This window comes from Scardinius erythrophthalmus (assembly GCF_964197995.2).
Source record: "Scardinius erythrophthalmus genome assembly, chromosome: 22".
Taxonomy (NCBI): Eukaryota; Metazoa; Chordata; class Actinopteri; order Cypriniformes; family Leuciscidae; genus Scardinius; species Scardinius erythrophthalmus.
In genome coordinates, this window is record NC_138242.1 from 4,320,399 (window position 1) to 4,337,979 (window position 17,581).

Below are 17,581 nucleotides of genomic sequence, written 5' to 3' on the forward strand. Positions count from 1 at the left end.
CACCAGTGCATTCTTATTATATTAGCCCTTCTATTACAGTTTAAAGTGAGTCGTGTAGCTTTGTTCTGGACTAATTGTAATTTTTCAATTAGTTCAATTTTTTGTCTTTACTTGATGCACTCGACCACACCACTGGACAATAATCTAAGCAAGAACCATTGTTTGCACAATTTTAGAAAAACAGTGTTGTGGCAAATAGTTTACACATCTCTGAATAACTGACAAACCTCTTCCCATACCTGTTACCATATTTTCCATCTGTTTTGAAGTCTTATTTCCTCTACCTGTTCAATAGGCAAACTCTTTACAAACAAATTCAACTTTTGATGCAATCTTGATGCAAACCAGTGCTTTTGTTTTTTTATCAAGTTTAGAACCAACTTATTATTCCGTACCTACTTAATGACCAATTTTATTTCCTCATTTAAAGCAGTAGGCAACTGCTTAATTGATGTTGCCGGTAAATATAATGTTTTATCATCTGCATACATGACTGTCCATGCACACTTTAAAACAAGAGGAAGATCATTGGTCTAAAACAACTTCCTTGAGGCACACCACACCACACCAGCTCTTTCACATCTGAATAACTTCCATTATAAAATACACTGTCAGTATTATGTTGTGTCGTGTTAATTTCATTTCTTTGTTTCGGTTTCATGTGCTTCAGTCTTGGTCACCTGCTAGTTAGTCTCCTTGGTTACCAATTACATTCAGCTTTCTGTTAAGTTCCCTGTGTATTTATAACCCCTGTTTCTTTCAGTTCATTGTTGGCAAGAAACATTTCTTCTCTTAATTTATTAACTTTATGAAAAAAGTCATTAAACTTTCCAATTTCATATGGTTTAAAAATGAGTCACCTGTATCAAAAGGAATTTCACTTGATTTCCTATCCATTATTTCACTGAGTGTAAGCCACATTTTTTTACAATCACATTCACTTATTTTAATTTTGTAAAACATTTTTTTCTTTTTCCTATTAATTTTAGTTACTTGATTTCTTAATTTGCAATAGACGTCCCAATCCTCCTTGTTCCCAGTTCTATTTGCTGTACCCTTTGCCACATATCTCTCAAACATAATGTTTTTCAACTCATTAACAATCCATGGAGCCCTAAAATTCTTCACAGTACATTTTTTCATAGGTGTATGTTTGTCCACCAAAGGGTAAAATAATCTTTCAAATGCTGACAATGCATTATCAGGATTAACTTCCTTATAAACATCAATCCAACATACATTATTTATGTCTGTACAAAATGATTCTTGACTGAATCTCTTACATGATCTTTTATAAATTACTTTTGGTTTCCTAAGTTTTCTAAGTGTTTACATGCTTGCTAAATAAAACACTATCTTTTTTATGCATGTGCTTAAAGGCCTTAAACCACTTTAACCCCGATAAATGCTGCTTGCAGCTTTAATTGTTGAAAAATTTTTTTTTTATTATTATTAAAGTTAATTTATTTACAAAGTGAGACTTTTATTTACAAACTTTTGACTAAGTGAGTCAAATTGACTTTATTCTTCGTATGCCTTAAAAACACTTTTGCTTTCTATACTTGTGATACAGTACAATTTCCATCAAGGTAACAGCTGTTAACAGTCCTAAATTTACATGTCATTTTATACCTAATAGGCACTATGATTACTTATACATCAAGTTACTGGATGATCCCTAAACAATCTTTAAAAGAAGAAGAAAATGGTTTAAAAAGAATAAAGTACTAGGCAAAGGCAAGTATGCAGCTGTTTGCTATTTATTGTTTTAAAATAGACATTTACTTCTGTAAAGCAGAAGAAAAGTCTTTACCTTTGGACAGAATCTGAAACACACAGTATCAAAATATGAATAATTTCTAACACACAAATCCTTTCATGCATGTGCACATTTTAGAGGCATACAATGTCTGACAGAAAGTATTGCAGATTTTACCACATTTAAATCATATTTTCAATTAACATGAACAGAGAAGATTCATAAACAGAAAATTGGAAATTAATTTATTATGTTCTTCAGAAGCTGGACATTAGATACATGCGGTCAGTTGCTCTTGTCTTTTTGCTGTTGTACACCCACAATCCCACCAGCACCACAATGGAGACTATAAAGAGTCCTGAGAAGACCGCGGTTCCTGCACTGATATGAAGAGAACCACCATTTTCTGATTCTAAAGAAAGTAAGAATTTATTATATTAAAGATCATGATGCAGGATAATTTGAACTCATTATTATTTAAGACTTTACCAATATACCTGCTGCAGAATGCTGAGTATGTCTCGCCACACGGAAGGGACCCTGCGTTATGTGATGCCTATCGGTTTCTTTGCTCACATCTCGTCTGCGTTTGCGTGCGGGTTCTCTGAGGCAGCCTTGGGCGCATCTAGAGTTTGAACTTCCTTCCGCACAGAGAATTACTGAGCAGGTAATGTACACCTGTCAACAGAATTTAAGTGCATTGTAGTTAATATTCATACTCAACAGCATTTACAACATAACTATTTGATTCTGTAATACCTCATTGTAGCCTCCTGTGAACTTGAAAGCTTGGATCCCAAAGTCATACGTTCTTGCATCGCTATGGTAAACCTCAACTGTGCCATCCAAAATACACCTGTAAGAACACAATGATCACATGACCTCTGAAGAATTATACAGAGCAGTTAGGGTAGCAAAACAATGTATTAATTCTGAATATTTAATAAATCATACACAAAGAGATTGCATGAATTCTTTATCATGAATATGTATTGTGTAATCTATGGAGAAATCTTGAAAGAAATTCTCAAATAGTAGATCTTCAACTTCCTGCAGATTAAGTGATCTGAGAAACTTGACTATCACGGAAACCCTACTATTGCAAAGTATTGGGCAAGGATAAGCAGAATAAGCGATTAGCTATAACCCTTTAAATCATATGAAAAACAATTATCCAGGAATCACAGGAGTAAACAAAGGTATAAGTAAACACAAGACAATACCGGACGAGGAACAGAACCAAACACAGTACTTAAATACTATGGAGACAGCAATGAACTAAATAAGACAAAGCCAATAATTATAAGTAACCATAGAAACAAACAGGTAGATAATCAGAAACCAAGGAAACCATAACTAAACAGAGCAGGGATATAGGATCTAAGGGAAACAAAACAGAAACTCAAAATAACAGTGGGTTGAGGTGCAGCCGGAGACTCAGAAGTCCGTGGCAGAGCCAGAGCAGGAAACCGAGACTAGGAAACACAGAGCCGGGTGGAGTCGACAGGCTGACAGGTCAATCTGGAGTAATGGGCCTGGAGGTCGAAGGTGAATCCGGGGACTCAACCTCATGCCGAACTAGTGATCGGGGAGCCTTAGACGGAGCCAATGAGCTGCACGAAGTTAATGGTGGGGGCAGAGCTGAGGATCAGGATGACACCGGTGGAGCCGACCGATCCAGGGGACTGGACGTGACCAGGATAGGAGATGAGACCAGGCAGTTTGGTGGGAAGGTTTCCAGATCGAAACGTAGCATCTAGACAACCGGATAAGACCGGCAGAGAGGGTTCGAGGGTAAGGACTCAGGAGGGAACTGGCTCCGTGGACCACAGGTCTATGAAGCAGTGGCTCCGGGATGGACTGGTCAATGCAGTTAACTCTGGTATGATCCAGGTGGGAGGCCTGCGCTCATGATGTGTGGAATATGCAGCGTTGACAGGTTTCACATCTTGCAGAACTGCTGCGCTGTAGGACCCACCCCAAGTACTCCACCAACGTCCTCCACACAATGAGAATGAGACGTAATGGTGGTGAGTCCATCACTTAACTATACTCGTGTTGAGGGTTTGGTATTTTGTAATGGACTCGACAAGGATGAGCAGAAGAAGTGATTAGCTATAGTCTTTCAAATGAAAATATAATTATTCAGAAATTACAGGAGCAAACAAAGGCAGCGTATAAATAAACACAAGACAATAACAGACAAGGAACAAAGCCAAACTCAGGACTTAAATACTTAGATAACAATGAAATAAATAAGAAACAGCTGATTGTCACGTTTTGTCATTGTCATTGTCATGTTGCTGTGTCTTGTCATGTGATTCCCTGTTTGTCATGTGATCCTGCCATGTGTCTTGTCATTGGTTAATTGTCTGATCATTGTTCACAGGTGTCCCTTGTCTTGTAATTAGTCTGTGTATTTAAGCCCTCACGTTTGCCATGTGTCTGTCAAGTATTGTTTCATGTAGACCAGTGGTTCCCAACCTTTTTTTGTCTGAGACCCCCTTTTTCCCAAGAAAATATTTTAGGGCCCCCCTTCACAAGTTCACATTTAATGATATTATCGCTCTTGTAAACTTGCAGCAAGGATGACAGAATATGTTGTTTTCAAGCAAACGGTATGTTTACTACAACCAGATATGTTTATGAACAAATAATAGCCTATAATATTGAAAATACAATAACAAAAACATCAGTAGGCCCTTTGTAATTTAAAAACGTAAGCCTAGGAGTAGCCTATAAAGTGGCCCTATTTGAAATGCAATAACAAAAATATTCAGGTAGGTGTAGGTAAAAAAAATAAAAAAATAAATAAATATATATATATATAGGCTATTACTAAATGACTGCTGTCTGGGACCTCAATACTTGCATGTTATTTGTGAGGCTTTATTTTTGACGCTTTTGGCACTATAACGAGTGATAATAAACATGCGTTTATTAACAGAATAATGCGTCTTTCGGAAGAACATTGTAGCCGGAACTACTTCTCTCTGTGTACGTCTATGACGGGTCACGCAGGTACTAGGCTACTCCGCAGCGGCAGCGATCCGAACCAGTGTGAAATAGTCCCAATGTAAACACTTATTATAGGTGTACCATAGTGGTTTAGGATAAGACAAAAACACGGATTGGAAAATGGATTCATGATGAACTCGCTCATTATAAACATTTTGTAAATTTTGAACAGAAAAAAGTTAAGGACTTTTATTTAATGCTCATTGCTCAAAACTATTCAAAATACGACGCGACCCCCCACAGAGCTCGCTGAGGCCCCCTTGTGGGCCGCGACCCCCCTGTTGGGAACCACTGATGTAGACCACTGTTTGTAAGTATATGTTCTTGTTCATGTCTGATCTTCATGTTTGTAATAAACTGCACTTGGGTTCTCAATAAGCTTGCCTCCAGTGGATCCCTTACACTGACAAATGATGGTTAAAGTAACCATGGAAACAAACAGGGACATAATCAGAAACCAGCGAACCGAAACTACAAAAACAAATCAGCAGTCCCTTAACCAGGCATGATACAAACTTTCCATTAGTTTGTATTTCCATTGAAACAATTACTGTCAATCATTACAAAGAATATTTGATGATTAATATATAACTATGTTGATTTAGGAAAAATGAGGTTTCACTGTGGGCGGAGCTATACAGCGAAACACCAGAGATATGGAAAACCAAGACACTTTTCATGTCTGGTTAAGACAACATCTTTTTTCCCCACAAAATAAAATTGATGTGGAACAGATATAGAAGAGAGGTTTTACCACACTTAAGTGTAAGGATTTTAGCAGTCTCACCCTTCTTTGATGATGTCATAAGAGAGGGCACTGTATGGGTTGTCATCTGGAGTGGCCCTGCAAGACTCCACAAAGAGCTGGACCTCAGGGAGAGCAGAATGGGCTGCAATGCCCATGTAGAGCACATCCATCAAATTTATCTCCAGCGGATACAGACTGGGATCCACTGGAGTGCTGAAGTTATTGTCAGTAAAAATGTCAAATGAGTAACTAAAAGTGCCAAATCTGGATTCAGTGAAGATGAAGTCTGACTTCTTGTTGACGTAGTGGTTTGAAACACTGGCTACTTTGGGGTACTGGCAGGAGAAGCCGATTTTAACTTGATTGCGTCTGGTGATTACGTCATTGGGATTCTCAAAAGAATTGATCTCGTTTTTAAAGACCATGAAGTCTCCGGAGTCCTGATTGGTCATGAGGAAGCAGGTGTGTGAAAAGATCAGGCAGAAAAACAACAAAAAAAACAGAGATAAATATTTCACAGTTGACAGTTAAAATGACTTTGAATCTAACAAAGGTTTTGTAAATGAACATCCATATGATGTTTTTTTGTTTTTGATGAATGTTTTTATAATGTGAATATATAATGTTCCTAGAACAAAATTATTCTCAGATAGTCCTTTAATCATTAGAAGGATCAGCTAAAAGGGAACGTTCTCAGAACTTGTTCAATAACATTCTTCAGTAATTACAAAACAACTTTCTCATAACTTTTTCAAAATGATAGAATGGAATGTCGCTCTAACGTTCACATAACCAAAAGAAGAGATGTTCTTAATACATTAAAAACTGGACGTTTTGAATATATATATTATTTAGCTGAGTAGCATAGCAAATATTCTATTTAAATAAACATAGACAACAGTATCTCTACCTCCACCGTGGTACCACAGGTGTCGAGGGACACCAGGCCCAGGATATGGGTGTCATTGGAAGTAAGAGAGCAGGTAGGGTCTCTCAGTTGGAGCCAGTTTTGATCAATCCCCTTCATGGAGGCTTTGCTTATTGCAATGCTGATACTGTTATCCTCACAGAAGACCTCTGCTTCACCTTGAGGGATATGAAACATTTATCAATCGATCTAAGATAAACAAAAGATATTATCAATGCACTACTAATGCTTTTAGAGGAGGAAAAATGCAAAAAGAATTTGTTAAATCCAAATCATAGTATCGGGATAGGGGATTAATCTGTTTGAAAAGATACAGATACAAAGTCACACTGCTGTGAACATGTACAGTAAGATTATTCTGCTGTTGCATGAATAGACACATAAATACCATAGAAGATCTAGGCAGGTGGAGATGGGGGAGGTGGTTTCAGAGGTACTCTGATAGCACACTGCAGGACTAGCCTACGGCAAAGACTAAACCAGACTATTCAAATGTTGAGCAAGCAATCTCATTGGTTGCAAGATCAGCAGAGGCCAATCAGCTTGTGCCATGTAGTAAATATGATTGCAAGCAAAAATAAAAACTGTTAATAGTTGATGATTTTTACAGTTTACAGTTTGTTTTTGTATTGTGAAATATCTAGTTCAGTCATGAAACTCTAGATGGTGTCAGATTGCATGTAAAGGACATATCAGCCTGCACCATCTAGAGTTTCATGATTGAACTAGATATTTCACAATACAAAAACAACTGTTAACAGAATCATTCATTAAGACATTTATGAAATCCTTTTTTTACCTGAGAGAACCCTTGATTTTGCCACAATGATCACAATGCACCTCATCTCTGATTGACTAATTATGGAGAGAAAGACGAATGACAGATCAAGCAAAAAATCATATTAATCCTGAATTCTCAGTGAGCTTAAGAACAGACTTCATTTTACCTCTGAAGTGTCTCTGCAGTGAAACACACGGGCACATGATGATGCAGGTCAGATTCCTGTGGTGTCCATGTCAGCATTGCCTCTGTAACCCCTTGACTTGCATTCCTCAAGCTCTTTGACATATTCCATGGACCACTGATCTGGAAGTCAAAGATACTACACAAGAGTGATTGAAAGATTAGATAACATTTACTAAAATAACCGATACATGCAAAAACTGCTGGTTGGTTTATCTAGAGATAAAAAGCATTTCAACAACTTCATATACTGTACATCTGATCAGGCCCGGTTCCAGAATCAAATCACTGAGGGTGCTTCTGAAGTTAGGGAGGGTGCTCTAGTGAAGCACAGATATACCACAACACAAATAGTAATGTACTGTGAGAGATTTACAATTCATTACTTTTACAAATATTTTAATGTTTTTTTTTTTTTTTTTTTTTTTTTTTTTTTATAATCTAAAAGTCTGCTCTTACATTACTTAATGCACATCTAGGCCTATGTATTTTTGGTAACACTTTAGTTTAGGGCAGTGGCGTAGCCACTTTTTCATTTACACAATCCCTAAGATTTCTGATTGCTTAAAATAAAATAATAAAAATAAGAAATTGTTGATGTGTTAGTCTAATTGATAGATTGACCAATCAAAATACTGCGCTGTAAAATGCGGCTGTTTTCAAACTTGATTTGACGTGTTGTGCGTAACCTACGCTGTCATCTTCGCGTGAGAGTTCATGCGGTGACAATGGCAGCGTTGTGCAAAGTACAATATTACGCACGAAAAGATGAGCGAGAAGGAGAAAATAAGCCATCTACATCTGAGTTTGCTTCAGCTTACTACAAGATGACAGCGAGTGAAGCGGCTAGGAGACAGAAACGCACATACACGTGACAGAAGTTTGATGCTGTCATGTGAGAACAAGCAACAGCCAGCATTTTTCCTCCTCCCGCGTGCCTCATCTTCTTAATCTCCTCAAGTAGCCTAAATGATTAGATTTCGATGGCTTACGTTTCTTCCCCACCGCAGAAACCACCACAGGGTCACCAATTCCATCATATATGTATATTTAACGTCACGTTTTGGAACCAAACTCTTCATATATTTGCTGAGTAAGATGACATTATTGACACTTTTTATAATCGCCCTTGTAGATTCATGTAAACGAAAAAAAAAAAAAAATATATATATATATATATATATATATATATATATTAGTTGCCCCTTCATTTTAAGATGCCCCCCCCCCCAAAAATAAAATTCTGGCTACGCCCCTGGTTTAGGGTCCAATTCTTACTATGAACTAGTTGCTTATTTGCATCCATATTACTGGGATATTGGCTGTTTATTAGTACTTATAAAGGACATATTAATGTCTTATTCTGCATGACCATATTCTACATCCCTTAATCCTACCCAATACCTAAACTTAACTTTACTAACTATTAATAAGCAACCATTAGGAGTTTATTGAGGCAAAAGTCGTTGTTAATAGTGAGAATTGGACCCTAATCTAAGGTATGGCTGTATTTTTGACATATCATAGGTTTGTCGCATCCATTGCTGTGGTTATCACTAAGTTAATAATTGCCATTTCGAGAGTAAATCTCGCATTTAAATGTGTGCGTGGCCATTGGTCCTCTTAGCAGCATGAAAAACAAAACCTTTATTCAAATAGAAATAGAAAACTGTCACTCACTTCAGTTCTGCTGCACTTGCAAAAAGTTTCGAAAACTTCTGTTATAATCAAAGAAGCTGTCTACACTGCACAGTAAATATCTTATTTACATTGTGTCTTCACTTTGTTATAATGATAGAATTTGCAAGTGTGCAAAACTCTACACTGAACATAACCTCTGATTGGCCATTTGCGTTTAAAGTGCCCCTATTGTGCTTTTTCCTAATGTTGTTTTGGAGTCTCCTAAAACAGGTTTACATACATCAAAGGTCAAAAAACATTTTTGATCTTTAGCATCAGTTTCATTTTCTCATAATATGCATGATTCTCAAACGACTCGTCAGTTGAATAAATCTCTCTAAATCCCTCCTTTCCACAAACTACTCTGCTCTGATTGGCCAGACAGCTCAGTCTGTTGTGATTGGTCTACCGTGTAAAGCGCTCGTTGAAAACAAAAACGCCCATTGCCATAACAATGCCAGCTGTTCTGAGGCTTCCTACACCGTAAACTAAAGACAGTAACCAACAATGACGTCGATTTTACGATATCAATGCGAGCGCGAGTCCGTTGATGAAACACTGGAAGAACTAGTAATTCAACCCGAACCTCCATCACAAGAACAACTCGAGCAGGACGTTTCTCAGTGACACGCTACTCAGTTTGAGGTACATTATGAGATGTTGCAACTGTAATTCCTCAACATCAGCATTAACAAGTGTGTGCCCATCAACAAACCGATTATTTTACTTGTACTTATTTATTTACAGAGTATTTTTCTAATTTATTGCGGTGAACATGTGGAAACTGTATCAATAACAGTGCATACATTAGCCGAGCTCTAGTGTGAATGACTGATGTAACAAACGTTGGTAAAACAAATCTTGCTTCATGCTTAATCTTTCCTCAAAGTAGTGAGAACGACAGACAATCTGCATTAATAGACACAGTTTTAGGTAATAGTGATTAGTGAATAGTGATCAGCCCACAGCTGATTAGCAGAAGTATTTGAATAAGACAGTGATATCGTGAGTTAGCCAGTTAGCAGGAGACCAACACAATATAAAACTCAAAACTAAGTATTTTGAACACCATCTTTTAAGATGGCTTTCAAGTTTGCGAATCCTGCATTGAACTCCGAGATTTGAGAAGCAGTCGTCAGTAAAATAAAGGGAACACAGCAAAAGTTTAGGATTATACTGCTGTGATATCGTGGAAAAGATTAATTTTAACCACTGATTCTTCACATGCTCGTCCTTGGGCAGTGAAAGAAAACTGGCTTTACTTTCACATTGTAGAGCACAGCGTCTTCTCGACATGATGCTGTCCAGTATCCACAGGAATCAGCTGCAAGTTTGAGGTTCAAGTTTTCCCTGGTGTCTGCACGCGCAATAAGCGGCCGGGCAATTTGCTTATGTTTCGTCTTGACGTCACAACAAAATGGCTTATGAACGATTCATTTCATTGACTCAGAGTCGACTCTTACTTTTGAAAGACACTAACTTTATATACGGTGCACTTTCAGATTTAAAACTTTGCAGGATGTTTTCATTCACTTAGAGCTATGTTAGCCTACACACTACATGAAAGGTCATTTTCAAAAATCCGTAATAGGGGCACATTAAGAGCTCAACAGATATGTCTGTGATTAGCTTCATTGCTCAGCGCTGCAAAAACATAAATAAATAGAAACCTTCAATGCTCTCCAGAGCACAAACACAAATAAGCACTGGAGTGTTTGCCAAATCTGTTTCGCCAATATGAGATTATTTCAGTATCAACTGTGGCTGAGGGTGCTCTTGCTTTTGTTTGAGGATGTTTAGCACCCCATAGCACCCTCATAGAATCGGGCCTGCATCTGATAGATCTTCTGAATTTATACAAAATTGCATTTGTTAGTAGAGTGAAATTTGGACCTGTTCAGGGAAGTTGTGGCAGAATTTCTTTTTGTTAAATTTTTGGTCAATGCATATTTCAGACCTGTTGCCCGAGCTCTGGGCACGGAGGGTGATAATGTGAACACGTCCCACAGCTGCATGTTGTACATCTCCATGCAAGGGAGTTGGTGTCAGTAAACTTGGCCTGTTCACCCCTGGTACACAACTGTGGACTGGTGTTAGGACTACAAAACAGTGGAAACAGAGTAGAATTATTTAAATGCACAGAACTACAGTGAGTTAGAGCAACACAATACATGAAAACTACTGCTAAAGCCTTATTCATTCAAGACTAGTCTTTGACAGCAAACTAATCTTGTTCAATTAGTTTGTATTTTATCACATGTTTCTAATAGAATGCAGCATAGATGCAGCATTTTTTTATATAGGGATTTATAATAGGGATAGGGATCCCTATAGGGATTTAAAAAAAGTAATTATTAAAGCATTATCAGCCATGAACATGAACTTTACAAACTTTGATTTGAAGCCAAAAAAGTATTTGAAAATCGGACAAAAATACAAAAGTATAAGGCTGTGTACTTATGTCTTTAGTGATAGTAAGAACTACAATCCCATGATGCACTGCGAACAGCATGATCGACTTAAAAACAATGGAGAAATATAAAACTACACAATTAAAATGTTAATATAAATATTTAAAAACAATATATTTTAAGTTTATTACACAATATTTGCATATATACAAATACTTACGCGTTTTGAGATCATAGGGAGACTAACTTGATTGTCATTCGCAGTGCTTCATGGGAGTGTGCAGGGCTAAAGAGCTCTTATGGTGTTTTTATCTTGTCACAGTGCTCTGATTGGTGGAAGTTTCTGTACAGCATCATGGGTAATGTAGTATTTCCACCATAAATTCTGCTATTAAACAGTTTGTTAAAAAATCATCTCCCTATGTAGAATTCTTACTCCTGGAACTCTATTATGAAATGCTGCTAATAGAGAAACATAATTTTATATAACTTCATGTCTTTTAAAAAAAATATATATATTCTTCAACAGAACACAAAAGAAGATATTTTCAAGGATGTTCAGCTGTCCATACAGTGAAATTCTAAACAATACTAGACCCTTTTGACTATCTTTCTATGGACCAAAAACATATATATATATATATTAATTATAATTTTAAAAGTGTGATGGGAACACTATACTTGAGGCCTTTATGTATAATGTACTATAAAATTAGTCATAATGTATGTTATAATGCATTAGATATTTGTAATCCAAGTTAAAATGCATTGTAATATTTGCAGATTTGTAGGGTACATCTGAAATGAGTGTTTTGTCATGTTTTAATGCACTTTCTAAATGTCTAACAGGGAATAGATTACAACTGTGGTTACAATTATTCATGAGATCATAACAGAGATGTTCACAAGCTGAAAACTGAGTCAAGTCTGGAGTCTTTTGTCGAGTGCGAGTCGAGTCTTAAGGACAGTGTTTTAATAGAACAGTGATTAAACTGACTGGAACTACCTGTGCAGTAAACAGTTTTAATGCACACCTTCCAGCCAATCAGAATCGAGTATTCAGAGAAAGCATGGAATAAGGCTTTAAGTAAAGTGTTACCAGTGTGGTTTCTAGAACTGGAAAAGTAATGCACATTTTTTTTCTAAGAATATACTTCTTTTTTTAAGTATATATATATATATATATATATATATATATATATATATATATATATATATATATATTACCTGGTATCTTCAACCTGGTATCTTCAGGTTGAAATTGAGTAAATAATAATCCTTATCCAGTTAATCACAAACAACTGGAAGTGTAAATGCAATGCAGCGAAAAATATTCAGCTCTTAAAACTTCTGGTATCTTGATACGTAATTTACTACTAGTGTGTCACTTTCTGGCTTTCAAAATGTGTTGTGGAAAATGGGGGATGGGATTAAAAAAGGTTGAGAACCACTGATCTACATTATTCTCACTCACTTTCAACTCCAAACTGCAGAGGCACTTGACTGAGTGGAGTTGAGTCAATGTTAGCGGTCTGATTATAAGGATTTCTTGCAGAGGAGATCCCATTCTCTTTTGTCAAAGTGATGTTTGATACAGGATAATCCTCCATTGTGAACTCAAAAACATGCAGTCCCAAGTCCAGTGTACCATTACTGCTCAGAGTGCACGAGTCCTAGACAAAAAATAATAATAAAACTGTTTGTGCATTGAAATGTAACATTTAAATTGTAAAAATGTAAAAAAAATGTAAAAATGACGAACATGGAAAAATAAACTACACTATAAGACATTGGAAATATGATTTGAAGTGCTTCGGGCAGCAAGTCTGTTAATAGTCAGTCACGGCTGATCACGCATCAGATTGAATAGTATCAGTATTATGTTATTTCCTGATGTGGGTAAATGTTAAAGATTAAGATTATTCATAGACATGAATAGATCAAACATGTTCTACATTCCTGTCAAGATGTTAAAGCATATTAACTGATACACCAGATACAAGATTAGCCAAAATGGGTCACAGGTCTGTTCTTATAGTGTTTTTTTATTTTATTTTTTATTTAGCATAGACTTTAGTCAGGTTAGACGCCATATTGAATTTCACACAAATAAATGAGGCTGTGAGGGATAGATGTAGTCTTTACAATGGCACGCATTGTTTAAAGTAAAAGTACAACTGAAAGTATTTTTCGGGATGACGTTTCATCAGCTGAACAATCGGTATGTTGTTAAACAACAGTATGAACTATTGAAACACACTGGGCGGATTTTAAACTGCGTGTTTGCGCTCTTGTGTGAGGGGACACTATTTGTTGGGATGTTCCAAATGAAAGAATTCTGAATCCCTTAATGAAGAGCTCTTCCACAAGTCCATTAGTGATTTTACAGACATTTTTGTCATACATTTCATATGAAAGTTTCATAGGTAGAAATGTGTTTAGATGCATTAGGTAAATGTGACTACATGCAGGGTCCAAAAAAGAGACGGCCAATCGTAAAGTTGAGAGTAGAGAGGGAATACACACACACACACACACACACACACACACACACACACACACACATATATAACGCATATTTTAAAAACTTCATTATAAAATGTATGTTTATTTGCAACAATTATTAACAGCAGTAATAAGAAGTTCATGTTGTAAGAACGGATGATGGACGCTGCACTGCGGGTGAAGATAATGAGAAAATTACGTTGTGTTTCATTGCTCCCTTCGCCCAGTACGTTTTAAACAGCTTCTCCATTATGACATGCAGGCCCTGTCATTTTTATTCCTGTCAAAAGTTAAATATGGCGCTACCCTGGCTAAGGTCTATTAACATGTAGCATACAGAAATACTGGCAAAAATTGTTATTAATTAAATGGATGTTTGTAATCTATACTTGTCAACATTTAATGAAATTGTAATATTATTATTATATTCAACATTTCTGTCATCCACAGTACTGAAATTATCTTATTTAAATTGCCACGGTGCATTTACCTGTTTAATATGTATCTGAACTTTTCATGGGAGTTCATCATTCAAAACTGTTACCTCGTCAAGATTTATGTTTGGCTGTTGATGGCAAGATGGGCACTTGCATCTCACATTATCTCCATCTGGGTCATGGGCCAGCAGCTGAAGATGCTGAAAACAGTTCTGAGGAACCCTGAGGAAAGACCATTATCAAGACGCAAATACTTTCTTGATTGTTCAAGCGACAACGGTGAAATATATTGTACAGTTTGGGGGTCACAAACATATTTGATCTTCAGGTTAGCAGTAGACCACTCAGAATCAAGTAGTCCAGAAAGCTGTAGGACAAGTGTATGGATAAATTGTATTTTAAAAGCACAAACCTTATGTTTGGTATTGTTGCAGAAACAGGGGACCTGTTTGCAGTCTGAGTGTCTGAACGTTGTCTTGTGTCAACAAGACTATGAAGTGTCAATTCACGGACATCATGAACATTATTTGCCCAGCAGCAACCAGAGTCACTGAAAGAGAGTTTTAATAATAAAATGTTCCATTATATATATCCATGCACTTTGTGAATGAGCAAGGTGACAATGCCAGGTCGAAAGCTTCGCACACGAAAGCAACCTGAGGAAACTTCCTGTGTTGATAGTATGGATATATGAAAGTATGAATCCTTTAGATCTATCATGACAAACCAGTCCTCTGACCTGATTTGAGTCACAATCAGTTTTATCATTAATTGAACGGTGGAGCTTGCCCTCTTTAACAATGCAGTGAAACGTCTCGGTTACTAATGTAACCCTCGTTCCCTGAAGGAGGGAACGGGAGACGTAACGTCTACGTGACGACGTAATTGGGATCACTTCAGGGAGCCCTATCAACTTCGAGTGTCTACAGAACGAGCCAATGAACGCAGACAGGGCACGCCCTGGGCTTCGTAAGCCAAGGCGATGGCATCCACTATACAGTGGGCCATCCTCTGCATGGAGACAGCCTTTCCCTTCTGCTGGCCTCCATAACAGACGAAGAGCTGATCTGAGGTCCTGAGGCTTTGCGTTCTGTCCACGTACAGACGCAGAGCGCGAACGGGACAGAGAAAGCCAGGGCCGGGTCAGCCTCCTCCGAAGGCAGCGCTTGCAGGTTCACTACCTGGTCCCGGAAGGGAGTGGTAGGAACCTTGGGCAGGTATCAGGGCCGGGGTCTCAGGATCACGTGAGAGTTATCCGGGCCGAATTCTAGGCACGATTCGTCGACCGAAAATGCATGCAGGTCCCCTACCCTCTTGATACCAGGAGAACTGTCTTACAGGACAGGATTTTTAACTCAGCTGATTGCAGAGGCTCAAAGGGAGGTTTCTGAAGTGCCGAAAGGACCAGAGACAAATCCCAAGAGGGTATAGAGAGTGGGCGAGGAGGATTCAGTCTGCTCGCTTCCCTCAGGAACCTGACGATCAGGTCGTGCTTCCCCAAAGACTTACCATCAACAGCATCGTGATGTGCGGCAATAGCGGCAACATACACTTTAAGGGTGGAGGGAGACAGCCTTCGCTCCAGCCCTTCTTGCAGGAAAGAAAGCACGGCTCTGATCGAGCAAGATCGGGGGTTCTCCTCGTGAGAGGAGCACCAGTCAACGAACAGGTTCCACTTCAATGCATAGAGGCGCCTCGTAGAGGGGGCTCTAGCGGAAGTGATGGTGTCAACTACCGCAGGGGGTAGGTCACCTAGAACCTCCGCGTCCCGTCCAGGGACCAGACATGGAGTTTCCAGAGGTCTGGGCGCGGGTGCCATAGGGTGCCCCGTCTCTGAGAGAGCAGGTCCTCTCTCAGAGGAATGGGCCAGGGAGGGGCTGTCGCGAGGAGCACTAGTTCCGGGAACCAGGTCCGGTTGGGCCAATACGGCGCAACTAGCAAGACCTGCTCCACGTCCTCCCTGACTTTGCACAAAGTCTGTGCAAGAAGGCTCACTGGGGGAAACGCATACTTGCGTAGGCCCTGGGGCCAGCTGTGTGCCAGAGCATCCATGCCGAGGGTCCCCTCGGTCAGGGAATAAAACAACTGGCAGTGAGACGTGTCCGGGGCGGCAAACAGATCTACCTGTGCAGTCCCGAAGCGCCTGAAAATCAGCTGGACCACCTGGGGATGGAGTCGGCTGCACGGTTGAGCAGGCCCGGAATGTAAAAGGCACGAAGCGACCTCAGATGCTTCTGACTCCAGAGGAGGAGATAGCGGGCGAGTTGTGACATGCGGCGGGAGCATAGACCACCTTGGCGGTTGATGTACGCAACGGCCGCAGTGCTGTCCGAACGGACCAGTACGTGCTTGCCTAGTAGCAGCGTTTTGAAGCGGCTCAATGCAAGATGTACTGCTAACAACTCGAGACAGTTAATGTGCCAATGCAGTTGAGGCCCCGTCCACAGACCTGAAGCTGCATGCCCATTCTACGTGGCCCCCCAGCCGGTGGCAGAGGCATCCGTGGAGACCACAGAGTGCCTGGACACTTGTTCCAGGGGAACACCTGCCCGCAGGAACGAAGGGTCCGACCACAAGCTGAGAGTTTGGCAACAGTGCGGAGTCACTTGGACCCGGCACGAGCCGCTCTGCCACGCCCATCTCGGGACTCGATTGTGGAGCCAGTGTTGGAGCGGCCTCATATGAAGCAATCCGAGCGGCGTCACCGTGGCTGCAGATGTCATATGCCCCAGGAGCCTCTGAAAAAGTTTTAGTGGTGCCGCTGTTCTGCGTCTGAGCGTGCTCACGCAGTTCAACACTGACTGGACACGGGCCTCGGTGAGGCGCGCTGTCATGTTGATCGAGTCCAACTCCATACTGAGAAAAGAGATCCTCTGCCCGGGGGTGAGTTTGCTCTTTTCCCAGTTGACCCGAAGCCCTAGGTGGCTGAGGTGACTGAGCACCAAGTCCCTGTGTTCACACAACTGCCCTCTCGACTGGGCCAGAATAAGCCAGTCGTCGAGGTAGTTGAGGATGCGAACACCACGCTCGCACATGGGAGCAATGGCCGCCTCCGCGACTTTCGTGAAGACGCGGGGCAACAGGGCCAGCCCGAAGGGTAAGACCTTGTACTGATATGCCCATCCCTCGAA

The 17,581-nt window shown here is 39.4% G+C and overlaps 1 protein-coding gene across 2 annotated transcripts in view; it reads right to left on the bottom strand.

Annotated features, from left to right (window-relative positions):
* Positions 1-1,745: 1,745 nt before the first annotated feature.
* The window catches only part of LOC308682498 (uncharacterized protein), a 31,128-nt gene continuing 15,292 nt past the window's right edge, over positions 1,746-17,581 (bottom strand). For both annotated transcript variants that reach the window (XM_081352245.1, XM_081352246.1), the window contains 11 exons: positions 14,863-15,000; positions 14,558-14,672; positions 12,983-13,181; positions 11,055-11,196; positions 7,401-7,556; positions 7,253-7,308; positions 6,436-6,611; positions 5,565-5,965; positions 2,519-2,615; positions 2,257-2,437; positions 1,746-2,171 (listed from right to left, as the gene is read on the bottom strand). In XM_081352245.1, coding sequence (XP_081208371.1) covers positions 2,017-2,171; positions 2,257-2,437; positions 2,519-2,615; positions 5,565-5,965; positions 6,436-6,611; positions 7,253-7,308; positions 7,401-7,556; positions 11,055-11,196; positions 12,983-13,181; positions 14,558-14,672; positions 14,863-15,000 — 1,816 coding nt within the window. In that variant the 3' untranslated portion in view covers positions 1,746-2,016. The remainder of the gene's footprint in view (positions 2,172-2,256; positions 2,438-2,518; positions 2,616-5,564; positions 5,966-6,435; positions 6,612-7,252; positions 7,309-7,400; positions 7,557-11,054; positions 11,197-12,982; positions 13,182-14,557; positions 14,673-14,862; positions 15,001-17,581) is intronic.